The sequence below is a fragment of the Candoia aspera genome, chromosome 4 (genome assembly GCF_035149785.1).
Source record: "Candoia aspera isolate rCanAsp1 chromosome 4, rCanAsp1.hap2, whole genome shotgun sequence".
Taxonomy (NCBI): Eukaryota; Metazoa; Chordata; class Lepidosauria; order Squamata; family Boidae; genus Candoia; species Candoia aspera.
Window position 1 is genome coordinate 75,933,873 of NC_086156.1, and position 17,210 is coordinate 75,951,082.

At 38.0% G+C, this 17,210-nt stretch overlaps 2 protein-coding genes across 3 annotated transcripts in view; both read right to left on the reverse strand.

Annotated features, from left to right (window-relative positions):
- FBXL20 (F-box and leucine rich repeat protein 20) overlaps nt 1-15,166 on the reverse strand; it is a 67,722-nt gene extending 52,556 nt beyond the window's left edge. The window contains exon 1 of one of the 2 annotated variants that reach the window (XM_063300629.1): nt 14,814-15,166. In XM_063300629.1, the coding sequence (XP_063156699.1) occupies nt 14,814-14,855 (42 nt within the window). In that variant the 5' untranslated portion in view covers nt 14,856-15,166. Of the gene's footprint in view, nt 1-12,939; nt 13,160-14,813 lie in introns of those variants that run through there. The other variant, XM_063300628.1, reaches the window with a different exon arrangement.
- MED1 (mediator complex subunit 1) overlaps nt 1-17,210 on the reverse strand; it is a 249,068-nt gene that overhangs the window by 189,511 nt on the left and 42,347 nt on the right. The window lies entirely within an intron of this gene.

The following is a 17,210-nucleotide window of genomic DNA, read 5'->3' on the forward strand; positions in this document are numbered from 1 at the left end:
TTTTTTAGCAGTACATTCCAAGCGTTACTGAAGACTGCTACTGTCTTTCATAGCTGCTTACTGGATTCTTTGGTTGGCTGGAAGAAAGCCAAGACAACCCTCTTAGATAAAAAAAAATCTCCATCTCCTACAAGCAAAAAGCTAGGTCCTACTTGTGGTCAATACTACCAGGCATTATCTCTGGTATACGAGGTACACAGCTCACAGTGTTGTTTTTTTTAAGGTGAGGCCCCTTTACAGCAAAAACAAAAATATCTTCTCATATCCACTTCTCCCTTAATTCTAGGCTTAAACAGACAATATAAACAAAATATGAGACCTTTTGCTGCAGCATATCTGTTGACTTTAGCTTTATTCAATCCAATTATGTATCATAATTTATATTAACAAGGGTTGACTTTCACTGCCAAAGTAAAACTCCTTCAAACATTTTCCACCAATGAACACAATCTCCAACATATCTACACACATGAGCTGTTATTTTTATTAGAAACTACCACATTGCCAAAATGTAATCCATAAATTAGATCCAATCTGCAAGAGACCATTGTGTATGGCATGGATTTGAGATACTATTTAGGAACGTGAAGCAAAAAGTTTTTGATTAAGGAACTGAACAAAATCACTAAGATATTTAAAAATCTGTGAGTTTTTAAAGATTCAACCTTAAAAATAAAGCATAATTCAGTGGTCGGGTAAGGGCCTAGAAGAAATTATACATCAGAATTATGCTTCTTTCTAATGAGATCATTTTGTATGCCTCAGAGGGAAAGACATAGCAATCAATCTTGTAGGGAAACCATGTGCAGAATCTTTTTTTTTTTTTTTTTTTGGAAACTCAAGATCTACCAACAGGACCCTAGTGAAAAAGATACACATTTGAAGAATTCCAAACAAAAATATGTCTTTGAGTAAATCAGACTGCAAGAGAGCTGAGATAGAAATCTACAAAAAATAGAGGACTACAGCAATATCTATAACAGCTCTTACTGCTGTGTGGTTATTGCCCAATACATTAATCAAAGAGATTAAAACTGCCAATTTAGATCCACTGTGCCTAAGGATCGGCTTACCTCACCCCTTGAATTTTTATCTCATCCTCCAGAATCTAAAAAGCTGGTAAACCAGCTTTAATGCATGTTTGTGTGTGTGTATAAAATTAATTTATGGTTTGAGACCATTTTGTTTAAAAAAAAAAAATACACACACAGGAAAAGTAGGATAGAGGAAAATCAGATATAAATTATGTAACCACAAATATATATAGATACTCACTTGCAAGTGATAACACTGTAGCAGTACCTTTAATATGGCAGGAGTCCTAGTTCTCATTTACTTCTTGCAGAGATACACACTTTTAAAAAACAAGTCAAAGTCAACTGTTTTCATTCCTGTCTTTGAGGCCTGGTTATCTCATGAATTATGTTTAGGGCTATCACTCCTGATTATGACATTTCTCAATAAGAACAAGGAATATTTTACGCATTGGATAGATAAAAGGTTTTTCCTTGACCCCTAGAATTACCAGTCAAATTGTAATCTAATTTTGGTGAACTATTTTTAAACTTTACAGGAATCAAAAGGGATTGTAATCTAGTTTTAAAAAATCAAAACACTGAAGCCAAGATAACTGCACTGTAATGGATTGCATTTCTGCCTGGTGAAGGAAAAAATTAAAATGTATGTGCCCATATAATAATTGTGTCTACATGTTTTTTTCTTTATACAGCTGGAACTTCAAGTTTTGGAAAGAATCTTTCAAAACCAAACTGGATATATTAGGGGTTGATCTCCTGCATATAAATCACAAAGTGTGTTGGGGGTGGGTGGGTTGGGGTTTGTGTATCATATGAATATACCCATTGTGGATTAGGGTATTATAGCTTAGCATATTATACAAACCCAAGCAATTGCGGGTTCTTTAACAGCTAAAGTTAAGCAAACCATGTTTGCTTATTTATATTATGTAACATAATGTATATGTGAATTCTGTCTGTGTGATGTAGAACAGTATGGAATACCTATAGCCCTGGCTTGATATTGATTTGTTCACAAACTGAATAGTTCAGTTGAGAAAGAATCTGAATCTCTTCCTTCCTTCTTGTTAAGCTTACATAGGCACAAAGAATCAGCACCAAAATCTGTAAGCAACAGAAACAGAAAAAGCAATTTTCTGAAGCTCAGAAGTTGTACAAGGGAAAAGCTGAAAACAAATCCCTCCTATAGTTCTCTAATGGCACATTCAAAAGTAGGAACAGTTCTGAATAGAGACTGGCTGAACTCTGTCAAGTCCTAGCCTGCTGGAATCAGTCTGGAAAAATATTTAATATTTTAACTGATTAACTGATATAATGTAGGAGTATTTGAAAAGTTTTGCCAAAAGGCTGCCCATTACCAATCTCCAATCTCAATGTTAAATACTAATTAATTTAAATGTGCTTTCCCACTTGTTCAAGTAAAGGAATCTCTACTTTTAGATACAACTCCATTACAAAGAGGTTAAAGAATAAATGCAAATAGAACTGAATGCTTATATTCTTCATACTTTTATGAAAAATTCTATTGAATTATAAAAATAAGTTCTTAATTTAGTACTTTCTCACATCCAAACATTTTTCTGACACCTATACTGAAGGACAGAGCTGTCTGAAGTACCTTTGTAGTTGTAACCCTTCTACTGAAGCTAGAAAACAGGATAATGTCCAGTACTCGGTTAACAATCATAGATAGGGAAAGTGCATTGGGTGCTCACTTATGCCATCTTAGAAAAGAGAGGGGAAAAAATCTGAAAGAACATCACCCTATTGATCACAAGAGATGATTCAGCTAATCTGCACTGTTACACTGGCATCCTCATCACTCTCTAAACTGTGTACTTGATGGAAGATGTTGAACATCACAAGTAGGAATGTACAAAGTGCATGTCAAAAGAAGGAAAATTAATACTTACAACACCACCATTTTTCTAACTGTAACTTCTTATACAACTTCTACCCAAAGATAACTTGGTTTATCTAGAAGTAAAATTGCATGCCAGACATCATCCTGAAAAATATTCTACATCTTTTGTCTAACCATGTTTTACATTGGCATAACTGTGAAAACAAATCACCTAACATAAAATTATAACAAAGAGTGTATGACATCTTTAAGGCTAGCATATTCATTGTACAAAACATTTTTTTAGACTTCACCCTAATTTATCACTGAAAATAGAAAATTCATCCAACAACATGACTGCTTGATGTTCCATCCACACACTTCACATAAATCTGAAATAGGATTTGAAAAATTGAAAGCCAGCTTTGAAAAGAATATTTCCATTTAAACAGAATTCTTCCACTGCGATGTAAATTCAGAGTTGGTGTAAGGCAACAAAGGAATAGAGGAAATGCACCATTTCATGGCTAGCTACCAGTTCACAGGCCATGAACTGGAGCCAGTTAAAGACTTGAACATAAGATTTAATTCAATGAAGCTCATAATGAACCTTAAAAGTGAGCTATGCTAAAAATGTAAATGGAAGAATTACACTCATTCACTGTTCCTGATACTAGTGACTCAATATGAGCAAAGGGAATAACCAATTTTTAATTTTGGTTTGTAACACTGAAGAAGAATAAATTCTGCTACTGCATTACCTTACTAAATTGTGAGATAAAAAATGTAAGGTAAAAACCACAATTCCTCCAGTATAAGCAGTAGTAGGATAATATTACTGTTCACTGCAACTTATAAATCGTATACATAATGTTACTTTTCCTTGGAACTTCTCTGCAGTTCAGGGGCTTTTATATGTTTCCTACTTTTCCTTTTTACACTTCACTTAATACAGATTATAATGATTATAAACCACTCTTGGAAAGACTATCTCCAGTCTAACAGTTGCTGGTCTGATAAATTCTATCAACAGTAAACTCATTCAGTAGCCTATACTGGACATTTGCATCAGAAGCCCTGAGAAACAGGGACTGATTGATGTCTGATTATTATATACATAAGCATATCTTCATTTCCATACTCTCCTTGGAACTATGGAGTCTGCTGGATGAGCAACTCAGCTAAGTTAAAAAAAAAAAAGTCAGAGGGGAGCATAAAATAAGCACACTGCCATTTCTGTATTTATTAGATTTATACTCTAACTTCTTTTGTACAACTCAAGGTGCTGTACATAATACTCCCTTCTCCTATTTTCCCCACACAACAACCCTGCAGGATGGGTTGGATTGACAATTGCCCAGTTCTTCAGGTTATTAATTTCTTAAGACCAACAACCTACTAAAACCTATTATTAATAAACTTGATGGAATGAGCAGACTTTAACTAGAGAGAACAAGACCCAATTCTTTGGATTACTCACATATTTACTGCAACATTTAGGCTGCAGAGAGGAAAACTGTGTGAAAGGGAACCATCTACCACATCTGGAGCTTCTCAGAGCAGAACAAAACTGTAATCAGTAACTCACAGAAATAAAATTAACAAGAGTTTGCTCTTTGAAGAGAAAATGAAATACTGTGTGCTTTGCTTCTAAATTGCATGTATAGAAAAGAAAATACTCAGGAGGCAGGTTATACTCTGGAGGTCAGCTAATATCTTGATATGCTCTGCTACTTCAAACAGAACTCACAGTGCTTACAGTGGGCTTGTGTTTGATAAAGGATTCCAAAATGCCGATGACTGATGCCAGAACAAGTCTGCTCCATACTCTCTTATTTTTCAAATAGAATATATTAAATATAAACTTTGATGCGAGAACAAGCAAATATATTTCTCCATGCTAGCATATCAATGTTAGTCAGGTTGCACAAACCCAATATCTAATACCCATCCTAGAGATAATTTTTGAGTAGCTAGTCTCCTTTTTTTAGACTAGCAAGGTATTCAAACCAAATATCCATCCCTAAATGTAGAAGAATACTGACTTTAGCATGTTTTAATGCACTTCCAACAGCCATCCTTGAAGGAAAATTCAGGAACACAGCTTATTCTTTAAGACTGTGTCCTTGGGGTGAAAGGGCGGTTGAAAATACAATCCATATATTCATTGTCCATTTTATAAAAATGCACAGCTACATTTCATGTCCCTATAATTAACCAAATTTTCAGGTCATTCACATTCATGTACAGTTGTTATTAGCCAAGCAATATGATTCAGTTTCTTTGAATGTAGCCAAATTTTGTTTTGTTGTTTGTAAAACCCACTGTAACCAATCATACTGATTATTTAGTTATTGTCTATTTTTTCTTTATTTTGTAAGCTTTAACTTTTATTTTTTTAAAAGTGGAATTCTGGTCAGTGACCATAATAAAAGACTGAATGACCCAATATCTATAATCTAGTGCAGTGCTTAATTAGTGCTTCCTTCCTGAGCACCCTAAAGACATCTTGAGGTAAACCTAGCAAAAAAGGAAACTGTCAGAAAAGTAGTGGCTCCAAGATGGAGAAAAAAAAATCACAGAAATTCACAGCTGGCACAAACAAAAAAAAGCTGATGTGTTCCCCTAGACTTGTCTAAAGAAAACAGAAACCTAGGAGGAAGGACAAGGAGTAGCAGACAGATTATTGAAACTCCACGAAGATTCAGAACTACTACAACTGAAATTGTGAAGCCTAGCACTCTGCTTACCTCTAAAGAAGCTTCACACTAGCAGAGGAAGGAAATATAGACAGCTATCCTATACAGTAGGTTACGACCATTTGTTCAGTGACCATTCAAAGTTACGACAGCACTGAATGAATGGTACTTATGATGAGTTCTTCTAGTTCTGGCAGTCGCAGTGTCCCCGCAGTCACGTGATTGTAATCCAGGCATTTGGTACCTGGCTTGCGATTATATCGCACGGAGCCACACACACATTCACAATTTCTGACATTCTCTGCCACCTTCCCACAAGCAAAGTCAATGGGAAAGTCAGCAGGAAGTTGGAAATCACGGTCAGGTGAGGTCCTCACTTAATGACCCACACAGTCATTTAATGCCAGCCAGGACTGCCATCACTAAGCAATGTGGTCATGAAACATTGTGTTTTACAATCACACTGCTTAGCAATGGCAATTCTGGTCCCAATTGCCATCATTAGTTGAAGACTACCTCTATATTTAAAGTTCCTGTCCTTACCCGGCTCACTGAGATCCATAGCACCACGTATTCATATAAACAGCTGCACCAAAAGCCTTAACATCTCATGCCACCATTAAAAGCAGGAAAATTATGCTATTATTACTGTAGGGCAGGTTCCAAAAAATGTATCATGGACAGCTGAAAGTTCAATAAATATATAAAAAGACACCCACTATATTTTAAGACCTAAAGCAACAGAATGTGATTAAAAAATTCAGAACCAGCAGAATGGTGGTTTAAGAGATATATTTTTTCTAAACTAAATCCCTAGAGTCCCATCACCTTCTCAACAACCTTTACCAGAAATAGAAGGCTGGAGACAGGACAGAAGATGTCCAAATCCAGATTATCCACTTTATTGTCCAAAGATCCTCTGTAAACCAGGGGCCCACTGAGGTCTGTGTGCAGATGAAGTCCTCACAGACACAATCTGCTTCAGGGCTGTCACTGCCCTCTCAATCCAAGTGGCAACTAAGACCTTGGCCTGACCATGCATCAGAACCTTGGGGACAACAAACTCCCTGTGAAAACCCAGCTGGGTCCATTAGCACTGGAGGTGGACCATCCATGGCAAGGGGTTGATGGTAATAACCCCCAGCATCAGATCATGTTGCCATTGTGCCAAGACAAAAGCCAAATCCAATATGTGCCAGGCTAGCAGTAAGTTGGGTCAGGTTCATGGTTGCCATGAATTCCTGGGCTGCCTCTAAAGACGCAACCAGAGAAAGCTAGTATCATAAACCAGGGAAGCTCTACCACCAATCCAGCCACAACCTTGAAGAAACTGCCACATAGCAGGAAGGCTGGTACAACAGGAATCCCAACTGATATCATGCCCATCCTCACATGTAGGGTCTGACACTCAGCTATCTACACAGTAGCACACTTGACTACTTCCAGAAACTCCCAAAAGACCATTGCTAGCCCACCCCGCCCCCCACCGCCCTGGAGTCAAAGCCTGAGTGGACACATTTCAGAGAGGAGTACTCCCCGCTCTGTGCTCAGCCAGGTCTCAATAATACATGCCAGGTCAGCTGTCTCATCCAGGACCAAGTCCCTAATAACATGAGCCTTATTAGACACTGACCTGGCATTAAGCTGTTCGGGGGAAGTTGTCGAAAAAATGATGGGGCTACAGCTCCAGAGGACCCTGAAGAAAATAGATTATCTGGATCCATTTCAGTGGTGTTTCCAGTCTGAACATAGCATGGGAATAACACTGATCATGCATGTAGATGGCCTCTGGAGTGCGACCCTCCTGGTGCTGCTTGATCTCTCAGTGGCTTTCAGTATCATTGATCAAATATCCTTCTGGGGGTAAGGAGCAGGGAACACTGTCCTACAGTGGTTCTCCTTTCTAAAGGGGATGGTTCCAGTCAGTGGTGATAGGTGAGGAGACTGAGTTCCAGGCTCCTTGCTTGTAGGGTGATGCAGGACTTGACATTATTCCCCCACTTATTTAATCTATTTAGTTCATCAGCCAACACAGGATTAGTTATCATCAGTACACAGCTTTTTGTACCTTGGTAGAATGCTTACGAAAGTGGGAAAATAAATTGAGACATTTTAAGATGCACAAATGCTGACAGAAAAGTATGTGTTCTGTTCTAAGAAATGAATCTTTGTTGAAATAAGTAAAGATGGCTATGTATAAGAACGTGCTTCTGCCCATTCTATTATACAGAAGTGAGTGCTGGGTATGAAAGCAGAAATATAAAAGTTAAGTTGAATGCAGCAGAACCAGTTATTTGAGTTTATGTGCTAAAGCAAGAAGAGATGGGATCAAAAATGAATGTGGACTGAATACCAAAGGGAATGTCCAGTGTGAAAGAACTTTCTTGAGATGGTCTGATCGTACAGATAGTGTAAGTGAGAATCTAACCGCAAAAGAAATTTAAGAAGGAAAAGTGAATGGCTTAAGAGAAACAGGAAGACCAAGAAAGTCATGGTTAAATGAAGCTGATGAGATCCTCAAACAAGGAGAGGTAAGAAATTTAAACAAAGGAAAAAAAATGTGTTGTGCAGTATATGGATTTGGTGGAAACAAGGATGGTTTGCAAGGAGAGAAAAGGAGTGGTATAATAAACTGTGTTGATGCAAACTAAATTTAGCTGTATTTCCTTTGTTCTTTTAATCCCATGCTGTAATTTCTTTGGCTTACTATTTTACTCCTTTTGTCCACTTTGTATAATGTTTACCCAGATAGGGGATAGCATGATGGGAATATATAGGTGTGAGGATTCAGTCACTGAGTTACACTCTGCCCTACTTGTTTTGCTGTAGCCAAAGTGACTTCCCCCACAGAAGTTACATCATCTGGACAGACACTGTTAACATTCAGTCATTCAGGTGGAGAAACCAAAGTGCTCATTTCTCCACACAAAAAGGAGAGGTTTATTTTAGCTTACTATAGCATGTAGGTACATGGTTTCTGAAGCCCCTGTTATGTAGTATATTGCAATACCCCCCCACACAAAGTAATTAAGATATTATCAGCAAAGTGATTATAACAATGTTAACATACAAAAATATTCTGAAACTCAGCAGTAACTGACTTTACACTATTTAAATTCCAAGTGATCAGGGACATATAAAGAGTGAAAAGATCTGTGTCAACTGTTAAGGGGTTGTATAGCTAATTCCACAGCTCTCAAAACATAAAGGAAGCATCATGTGGGGAAAAGTCATAGTACCCAAATTTCAAAATGTGCATTTAAATGGAGTGCCTATGATTAAACTATTTACCTTTGCTGAGTCACCAAGTTGTAGAGACATTATACTGAAGCCCTAAACCTTAGTAGGAAAATGAATAGCAGAAACTGGCAACTATCTACAATTGTTTTGGATTGCAGGCAGTGGAAACAAATTATAAAAGAAATGAATGGCCCCATACCCATTTGGATGGGTGTAGTGACAAGCATGGCAAGTGAAAACATCTTTAAACCTTAAAACCAAAAGTGTTATCTAAACCAACAGAAATATATTAAATTATAACAAATCATTTTGTAATCAGTATAATGACAGTGTTACTCTTAACAGAAATAGCAGCTGCCCATACTTTAGAATAAGGATTAAGGACTTTTCAGTGCCTGAGGACTGTACTGTATTTTTTTTTAAAGGAGCCAATGACTGTAGTAGGACTTTCTAAACATTTTACACAAGTATATTTAGATACTAAGCAATAAACTATAACATCTGGATTTGCATAACAAACTAAATCAAACCAAACAAATCATACTAATACTTAATATTGTATTGAATGCAGTCTTTTTTGCTGTTTGTTTCTCAGTGAAAACTGATGAGAATTTGTGTCATTATTGTTTGGCAGTTAGCTACCAACTTTTGCTGGTATGATTTCATGAGTCTGCAAAAAGGGGTCACATGTGGCTTGGAGGCTTTCCACCACTGCTGCCTTAAAACCTATTTTAAGTATTTCTAGTTTTATGTGTTTGGTCTGAATCTTATACAGTATATTTCAGTTAAAGATGCAGTCGAGGCAATGTAGGATACCATTATCATTTTTCAGAAGCTAAATAACTATTTCTATTTTCAACTATTTGAACTATTCAACTATTCTATTCTCAACTATTTTGAGATCTTGACAGAATCTAAACTGACAAAAAGAAAAATAGAGAAGTATGAAAAAATGGATGTAAAGAATTGAAAATTAAACTTCAAGGGAAAAATTTTAAATTGCTGTTCAGCCTTTTAAAACCAGGTATTTGCCTTATGGCTCTTACCACTGAGTTTCTCTGTACAGTATACAATTTCAGGAAGCTAAAGCACATTTGTCAGGATTACATCATGTAAATATTGTAAATCTTCAAAGCAGGGAATAATTTCTAGCAATAAATTAGAGATCCACAGCCAAGTTCCAGTGTTGGTTTTAGGTTCTTCAGAAATCTGGTTAACTGGTCAAATTCTGTTTTTCTCTGGTTTTTCAATCAAGAGAAGAGGAAAAATTATAAATAATCAACATTTTTCCATAGTTTTGTAGTTTACTATTGAAAAAAGTCCTCCTTCCTGCCAAAATATCTATTTAAATACTTGTAAACAACCCAACTCTCCTACAGTAAGCAGAAATTTTGCAAGCAAATTTAAATACTATGAAGTTATTTAGTATGAGCACTGATAAAAACACTATCTTTAAGTTTTGTACCCCACACTTTATGAGAAAAATAGCAACTCAATACCCCAGCTCATTCATACTACACCAGTTCAAAACAAATATGTTAACATGTATCAAGTATAGTGATTTAAAATTAACCAGTCCTTCCCATTACATTGCTCATTTGCACCATTTAATTTTTCTTATCATATTCTATTTATGAGATGCTGTTCATGAAAAAAATTCTCAGGGCAGATATTTTTCACAGTAAATATACAAAGTTGTCATCTTGCCAGTCTCAAGATCTAATGTTGATTAGCTTTGTCTCTTTCAAGAGCCATGCAATAGAAATTCTTCAAAAAAATCCAATACCATTGTATCTTGCAAGATGTTTTCTTAATTTTAGGAGACATGTGTAAAAACCTTACTCCATGAAAAGTCCAGTTTGTTACAGGCCAAAGTCTTCTGAAGTTCAATCAATATTCTGGAGATATATCAGCTTTCTACTAGCACTATGAAATGTTTGCATTTAGCACCTATGCCTGTATAACCCTGAAGTTCATATAAGATCACTGAAGTTAGTTCTCCCCTCTCCACAAAATAGTATTGTTTGCTTATCAATTCTTTTCAAACTTATTAAACTTGCTTCTACAGTACATTTATGTTCTCTCTCTTTCTCAGTCCTCCTGTGCTCAAATTTCTTCCTCTTTAACCATAATGTGGTATCCCATCTGTTCATTACTATAAATAATTAGTAACTCTCCTAAAGACCAGTTAACCATGATTAATGGCTTTGAGGCATTATCCTTACATCTACTTTATGACTCTGAACTATGGCAGTTGCTTTTAGGTTGCCTTTTACTGGAATAGACAGCCTTGGTCATTATAATGGTATGCAACACTTTTCTACTCAGATTGGATATATATGAAGTACTAAATATTTGTGATCAGGCTACCAATAGTCTCCATATTTTCTGGAAACTTCTGTAGAATTTGCTGCAATTCTAAACTGAGGGAGATAGTTTCATATGCAGTGTACATACAGTACCTTTTTTATTTTTTACTCCCAACAGTCAAACTGATTAAATGTAATTTTGATCTGAGGAGGCAATTGGAATCAGCTGCATTAAGTGTGGTTTAAATACATATTCAAGTATTTATTCAGAAATTATTTTCATTGAAATGCTTGCAGTGACTGAACAGTATAGATTTAATATACACAGTATTTAAAGAAAAAATTGGAGACACAACCTGTTGACATATTGATTTTAGCATGCTTAAAGAATTGTATGCACAACTGCTTTCTACAGAAATACAACACCTTAAATTACTTCCAACTTTATTAATATAAAGACTCCTGGATGATCTCATTTCTAGTTTCTACTCACCAAAAGATAAAATTACTACTTTTCTTCCTGATATTACCCAATTTGTGCATATTCTCTGAATGTATCTTCCCTTCTACTTTAACCATCTTTATCTAATGAAGTACTGTATTCTATTTTCTAAAACTTCAATGGCCCTAATGAAGTGCTGCCTCAATATGGATTCTAGAAGAAAGTGTGTTGCGACTCTGATTTGATTAGTATTATATCCATTCCAGTTTCCCATTTTATCCTACATAGTGCCCATCTGTACTATTACTAGGTAATTTAATGATAAAAGATATTCCTGAGAATGAAAAATTTTCTACGGAAAAAGTCAGTAATAGAAATATTTTCCAGAGAATTTTCAATTTTTTCAAAACTCAATTATACAGCACCACTATCAAATATTTTCTACATAAGAAGCCTCTTTTTATATAGGATAACTTTTCATTGAGAGCCAGTTTGATGTAGTGGTTAAGGCATTAGGCTAGAAAACGGAAGACCTGGAGTTCTAGACCCACCTTGGGCACAAAGCCACCTGGGTGACCTTGGGTCAGTCACTTTCTCTCAGCCCTAGGAAGGAGGCAATAGCAAACCACTTCTGAAAACCTTGCCAACAAAATTGCAGGGACTTGCAGGCAGTCTCCAAGAACCGGACACAATTGAACAGATTAAAAAAATGTTTTCATTGTATTGTACTTTATTCAATAATATATTTTATTTTTTAATAACATACTTTTTTTCCTCTTTCTGATTTGTGGAATTTCTACATTTTCCCTTTTCTAATAAGATGACTGCATTTCCCAAATCATACTATACATTTCCTTTTTCAAATAAGAATACTGTATTATATGCATAAGCAAAATGTAAGATCAACATATTTGCATATATTTGATTTCCAATACAATTAGAAACAGTCACAATGGTTTACCCAACCACAATACTACAATTCACTATGTAACACTATTAGAAAAATATCAGTGAGAAGACCTGTCAATATATCCCTCTTCTCAAACTCATTTCAAATTTAAAAATGCTCAGATGGTACAGTTTAAACAGTTAAACTCTCTTTCAAGGATTTTAAGTCCAACGTATTTTCAGCTTTCAGGCAAGGTGATTAAAACTGAACAAAATATTAAATGAGGGGATTTTTTTGTTATTCTTTGCTAGCCATAAAGTTCCAACTGGACTTTGAATCTAGTGACATCATAGAAAGCTGTTCGACATATGTCATTTAATTCAATGAATATACCATCTCTTCTTTTTATTTGTTCCTTGCATTAAAATGTAATTTAATATTTGTAAAAAGTAGGAAAATAAAACCAAAACAAAATTTTACCTGTCTTAATCCAACAGCCAATTTCTGGACGAAGATATTCTTTTTCATTTTGTAGATTTATCATCTGGTGCTAAATGCTTTTTATGACAGTTGGCTAGTTTTATTTTCCCTTTCTAAACTACAAAATGAAGAAGCAATAATGTTCAGAGTTGTAGCTTTTGAGGAAGACTATTCTTACCGTTGCACGTAAATTATTCCTGTGTCATATTCCTGAGAGATAATACTTAGTTTATTTTCCTCCTTATTTTTATTATTTGTGTCTCCCATGTTGTTTCCCTGCTATCATCAATTTAGGAAGGGTATTGGGGAAAAGACAGCTGTCACAAGAAATAACTGGAAGCAACCCCGGTTAAATAGGGTGCTTTTGTGTGGTCCCAGATCATTCTGATTACATGCCATATTTTCCTGAATAGCTCATTGTTTTGTAATCTGCCTCCTTCAGCTTCAAAGTGTTCAACTCCCTCTTCTTTCTCAACTTCATGATATGAAAGCAACAACAGTACTAAATTGTGCTGCTTTTGCCCAATCTGATATTAAATACTAGTCATTTGCTCTATTGAAAAATAGCCCTTCAGCATTTGTTTTGCACAATGATTTCAAACTGACATGGTCAACTATACATTCTCAAAACAGCTGCCCTTCCTGTTAAATTGCTGTAAGCAGCACAATGCCCTTAAAATCACAGTCACATATCTGCCTGTCACTGCCCCCACCCCTTTCCTCTAGGCTGAAAAAATACATGGTAGACAAGGCTATGGCAAAAGCAGCAGCTTTATAATTTTCATCATGACATAGGGCTCCCACAGGTACACACATTTCCACTGCATCCCCTCCTGTACCGCTGTTCTTTCAATATTTCTGCCACCCCCATCATCAGCCAGGCCCTAAGTATCCGCCTATATCTAACTACCATTAACACAGAAAAACCACCTCACTGCAATCTCCTTTTGTTCTTGTCGCATACCCACAACCTATTTCTTCTGCACTCATTTCCCCCGGAAACCCTCCACACCCTCCAAAAGAATAACGTCGCTGTCATATTTCTCTATCAAAGGGGAATCCCGCGATCGAACACGGCGGCCCTACCGTGGGACTTCCACTTCACACAAACCTAGTGCTCAGACTCCTCCCCGTCCACCGTCTCTCCTTCCTCTGTTGGCTCCTCCCCCACCAGAGTCGCGGGGGATGGGACGCAAAACTCGGTGCAAAGTAGTACCCCTCCCCCTTCAACTCCAAACACTTCCTAGCAGCTCCTGCGGCCCCGCTAAGCACAGCCGAAACCCCGGCCTCTTCCTTCTAGCCAGCGCCGGAGCATCGGCGGAAAAAAACAGCAGCACCAGAACCTCCCTTTGGGTAATCAAGCTATCTCGACCCACAACCGGAGGCATTTACTTGACAATCTTTGGTTTGGTAGTTGTGTTGGCAGAGAGAAGGAGAGACAGGCAGGTAAAGGGTCTCTTCCGAAGGGATGCCTTCGCCGTCGAGAGAAACGACTCCCTGCCTCTCCTCCTAATTCTCAACACTTAGTATCCTCCCAACACCCACTTAGAAAAAACTTGCTCCCTCCGCAATCAGTTGTTTCCTTCTCCTTCGGCTGGACAGGGAGGAAGACGACAGCCTTCAACCCAGGGACATCTCCACCCGTGTATGCTCCCCCCGCCCCAACTCGCTCAGGAAAATGCATAACCCTTCCTCCACCGCCGCCCTTCATCACTCCTCCAAGTCGGGGAGGGGGAGAGGAAAGGCACCATCTCCAGCAGGGAGACCTTGCCCCCTCCCCGGCTCCAATTCCTCCTCAACCCCACACTAAACAAAGCCTCCCCCACCCAACAAAACTTCAAGAAGGCCAAGCAGCCAACCGACCGTCTCCTCACCTCAAACCGGCCCTTGGTGACCCCGTTCATTTCCCTCCTCATGGCTGAGGCCCGGCGGGGGTCAGCTCGGGCGAGGCCGAGCCAGACCTGGCCCCCCACCTCCTTGGCGCGGCGGCTTCGGTCGCCTGCTTGGCCGTCGTCCTCCCTCTTCGCCGCGGGAGGGGGATGGCGAGGGAGGAGGAGCCGTATCCTCCCCGAGGGAGCGGCGGGGACAGGCTCTCGGCGCGAGTGAGGCTGCCGGTCAGCGAGACTTCCTTCCCGGCTCGCGCGACTCCGAAGGGCGAAAATAGGGAATCTGGCCTTCCTCAACTACAACTAATTCTTCTACCCAAAACAAAAACACGCCGCACCTGCCAGCAACAGTGCCGCTCATTGGACGAGGACGGCGCAGACGGGGGAGGGAGCATAGGCGGCGCGCGCCCCCGAGGCCTGGAGCGAGCTGCCGTGGGCGCGCCTGCTACGGGGAAATGGGAGGAGGTGTCTGTTTTTCCCTCTGATCTTTGCAGCTGCTGCAGCGGCCACTGCCCATACGAGTCTGATGCAGTTTTTCCCCCCCTGTAAAGTTCAGGTATTGGGGATGCTTGCCGACCTTTTACGCGCTCACTAGATTTGGTACTTATTTTCTTCTGTGCATACGTGCATTAGGCTTTTTCGCTGTACAGTACTTTTAATATCTACGCTACACATTTCAGTTTCACTCAGCGGCGGGGATGTAAGTGGAAGAAGATTGAAACCTTAGATCTTGCTTTCTGCTTAACTGAGTTACTACATGAAGCTACTACAGTCGTTTATTCATGAACATTAATTAACACATAGATCAATAAATAAGCTAGTACCAAATTATTGGATGTTAATTTTTCCCTGGATTGTATATGATTATTACTGTGTTTGTGCTTCCCAGCCTTAAAGGGCTTCTTAAAAATAAGATTAATGGCCCATTAGATGCAACATGCTGTTTTTAAAGTTCTCTGGGATTCTTTTGATTTAGCCATTTTGTCTCAGATGGCTGTGTTTGCATATTACATTGAATCACAAACTAACCATATTTAAGTCTGTGTGTTGTCTGTATATAATCTGTATATTATGCTTCAGTGTACTGCAGGAAATTGAATTAATTCCATAAACCATGATTAACCATTGGTAAGTTATCAGAAGGTAGCCAATGAGAGCATATTTTACATCTGTGAACCCAAGGATTGGGTTCATACATCACAGTACTGTAAGTCAGTTTGTTTATTAACGATAAAATCAATCTTCACATAAATCAAAGTTAGCCGAGTTCACACCATATACCAAAACCAAACAAGCCATGTTGTGATACAATGTGATGTGGTTTCTTATATGCCTAATAAACCAAACTGTACTTACTGAGACCTAATTTAGTGGCACACCTGAAGCTCTGAACAGGAAGTGTCCACTATGAGAGTCTAAGAAAGTTATTATTTTATCAGTCACAACAGTCTGCGTACCAACAATATAAAGCACACAGTGGCTTGGTTTAATGAGAGTGTTGCATTGATTATGGAGACTGGAATGTCTTGAAGCCATGAATCAAACATTTCTCTTGTCAATGTTTTTTTACATGAGGTATACTTGAAAACACACAAGATGAACTTGGTTAGCAAAAGTGTACCCTAGTATGGGACCCACATAAAACCACCATTAGAACACAGAGCACATCTGTCTGCATGTAAGGAGCCATCATAATTGTGGATCTGACTATTGTACTAGAGTGCTACAAAAACCTGGATCTGAGGCATAGGTCAATTTGCAGGGGATTCGTATGGAATCACTTGTACGTTACAGATCTTCTCCATTTGCATGCAGTGAGCCATTATAATAACGTACTTGACAATTTTGGGTGTTAATGAGGCACTAGAATATAATGAATAGCCATAATTGTTATTTCGATCCTCATGAAAATCCTATCAAATCTCAGATAATTTCTGTCTACCCACAATGAAATATCACAATAATGGAGCCAAGAATTTTTGGCTCCACCATAATGCAAAAAAAAAAGTTCTGAAGCAGATTCTCTTGATGTCATATGATTACATGGGATCCATATCAAACCACCAAAAGTATAGATCGCATCTATCTGCATAGACTGAACTCTAACAATCATGGGTCTGACCATTTTTGACACTACCATGGAATCCATATTAAACCAACATCAAATCACAGAAGCCATTTGTCTACATGCAGCAAGCCATTAGAATTAGAAATATGACCATTTTTTAGACCATTTTAACTGTGGTGCTTTGTTTCTGGCAATTTTAAGAATCTTAAATTACAATCCATTCCAATCTGGGTTTTGGTCAGGGGGCTTGGACTGAAATTTCCCTGATTGTCTTGATCAGTGATGGATGATGGATGATGGATGATGAAAATGTGAAC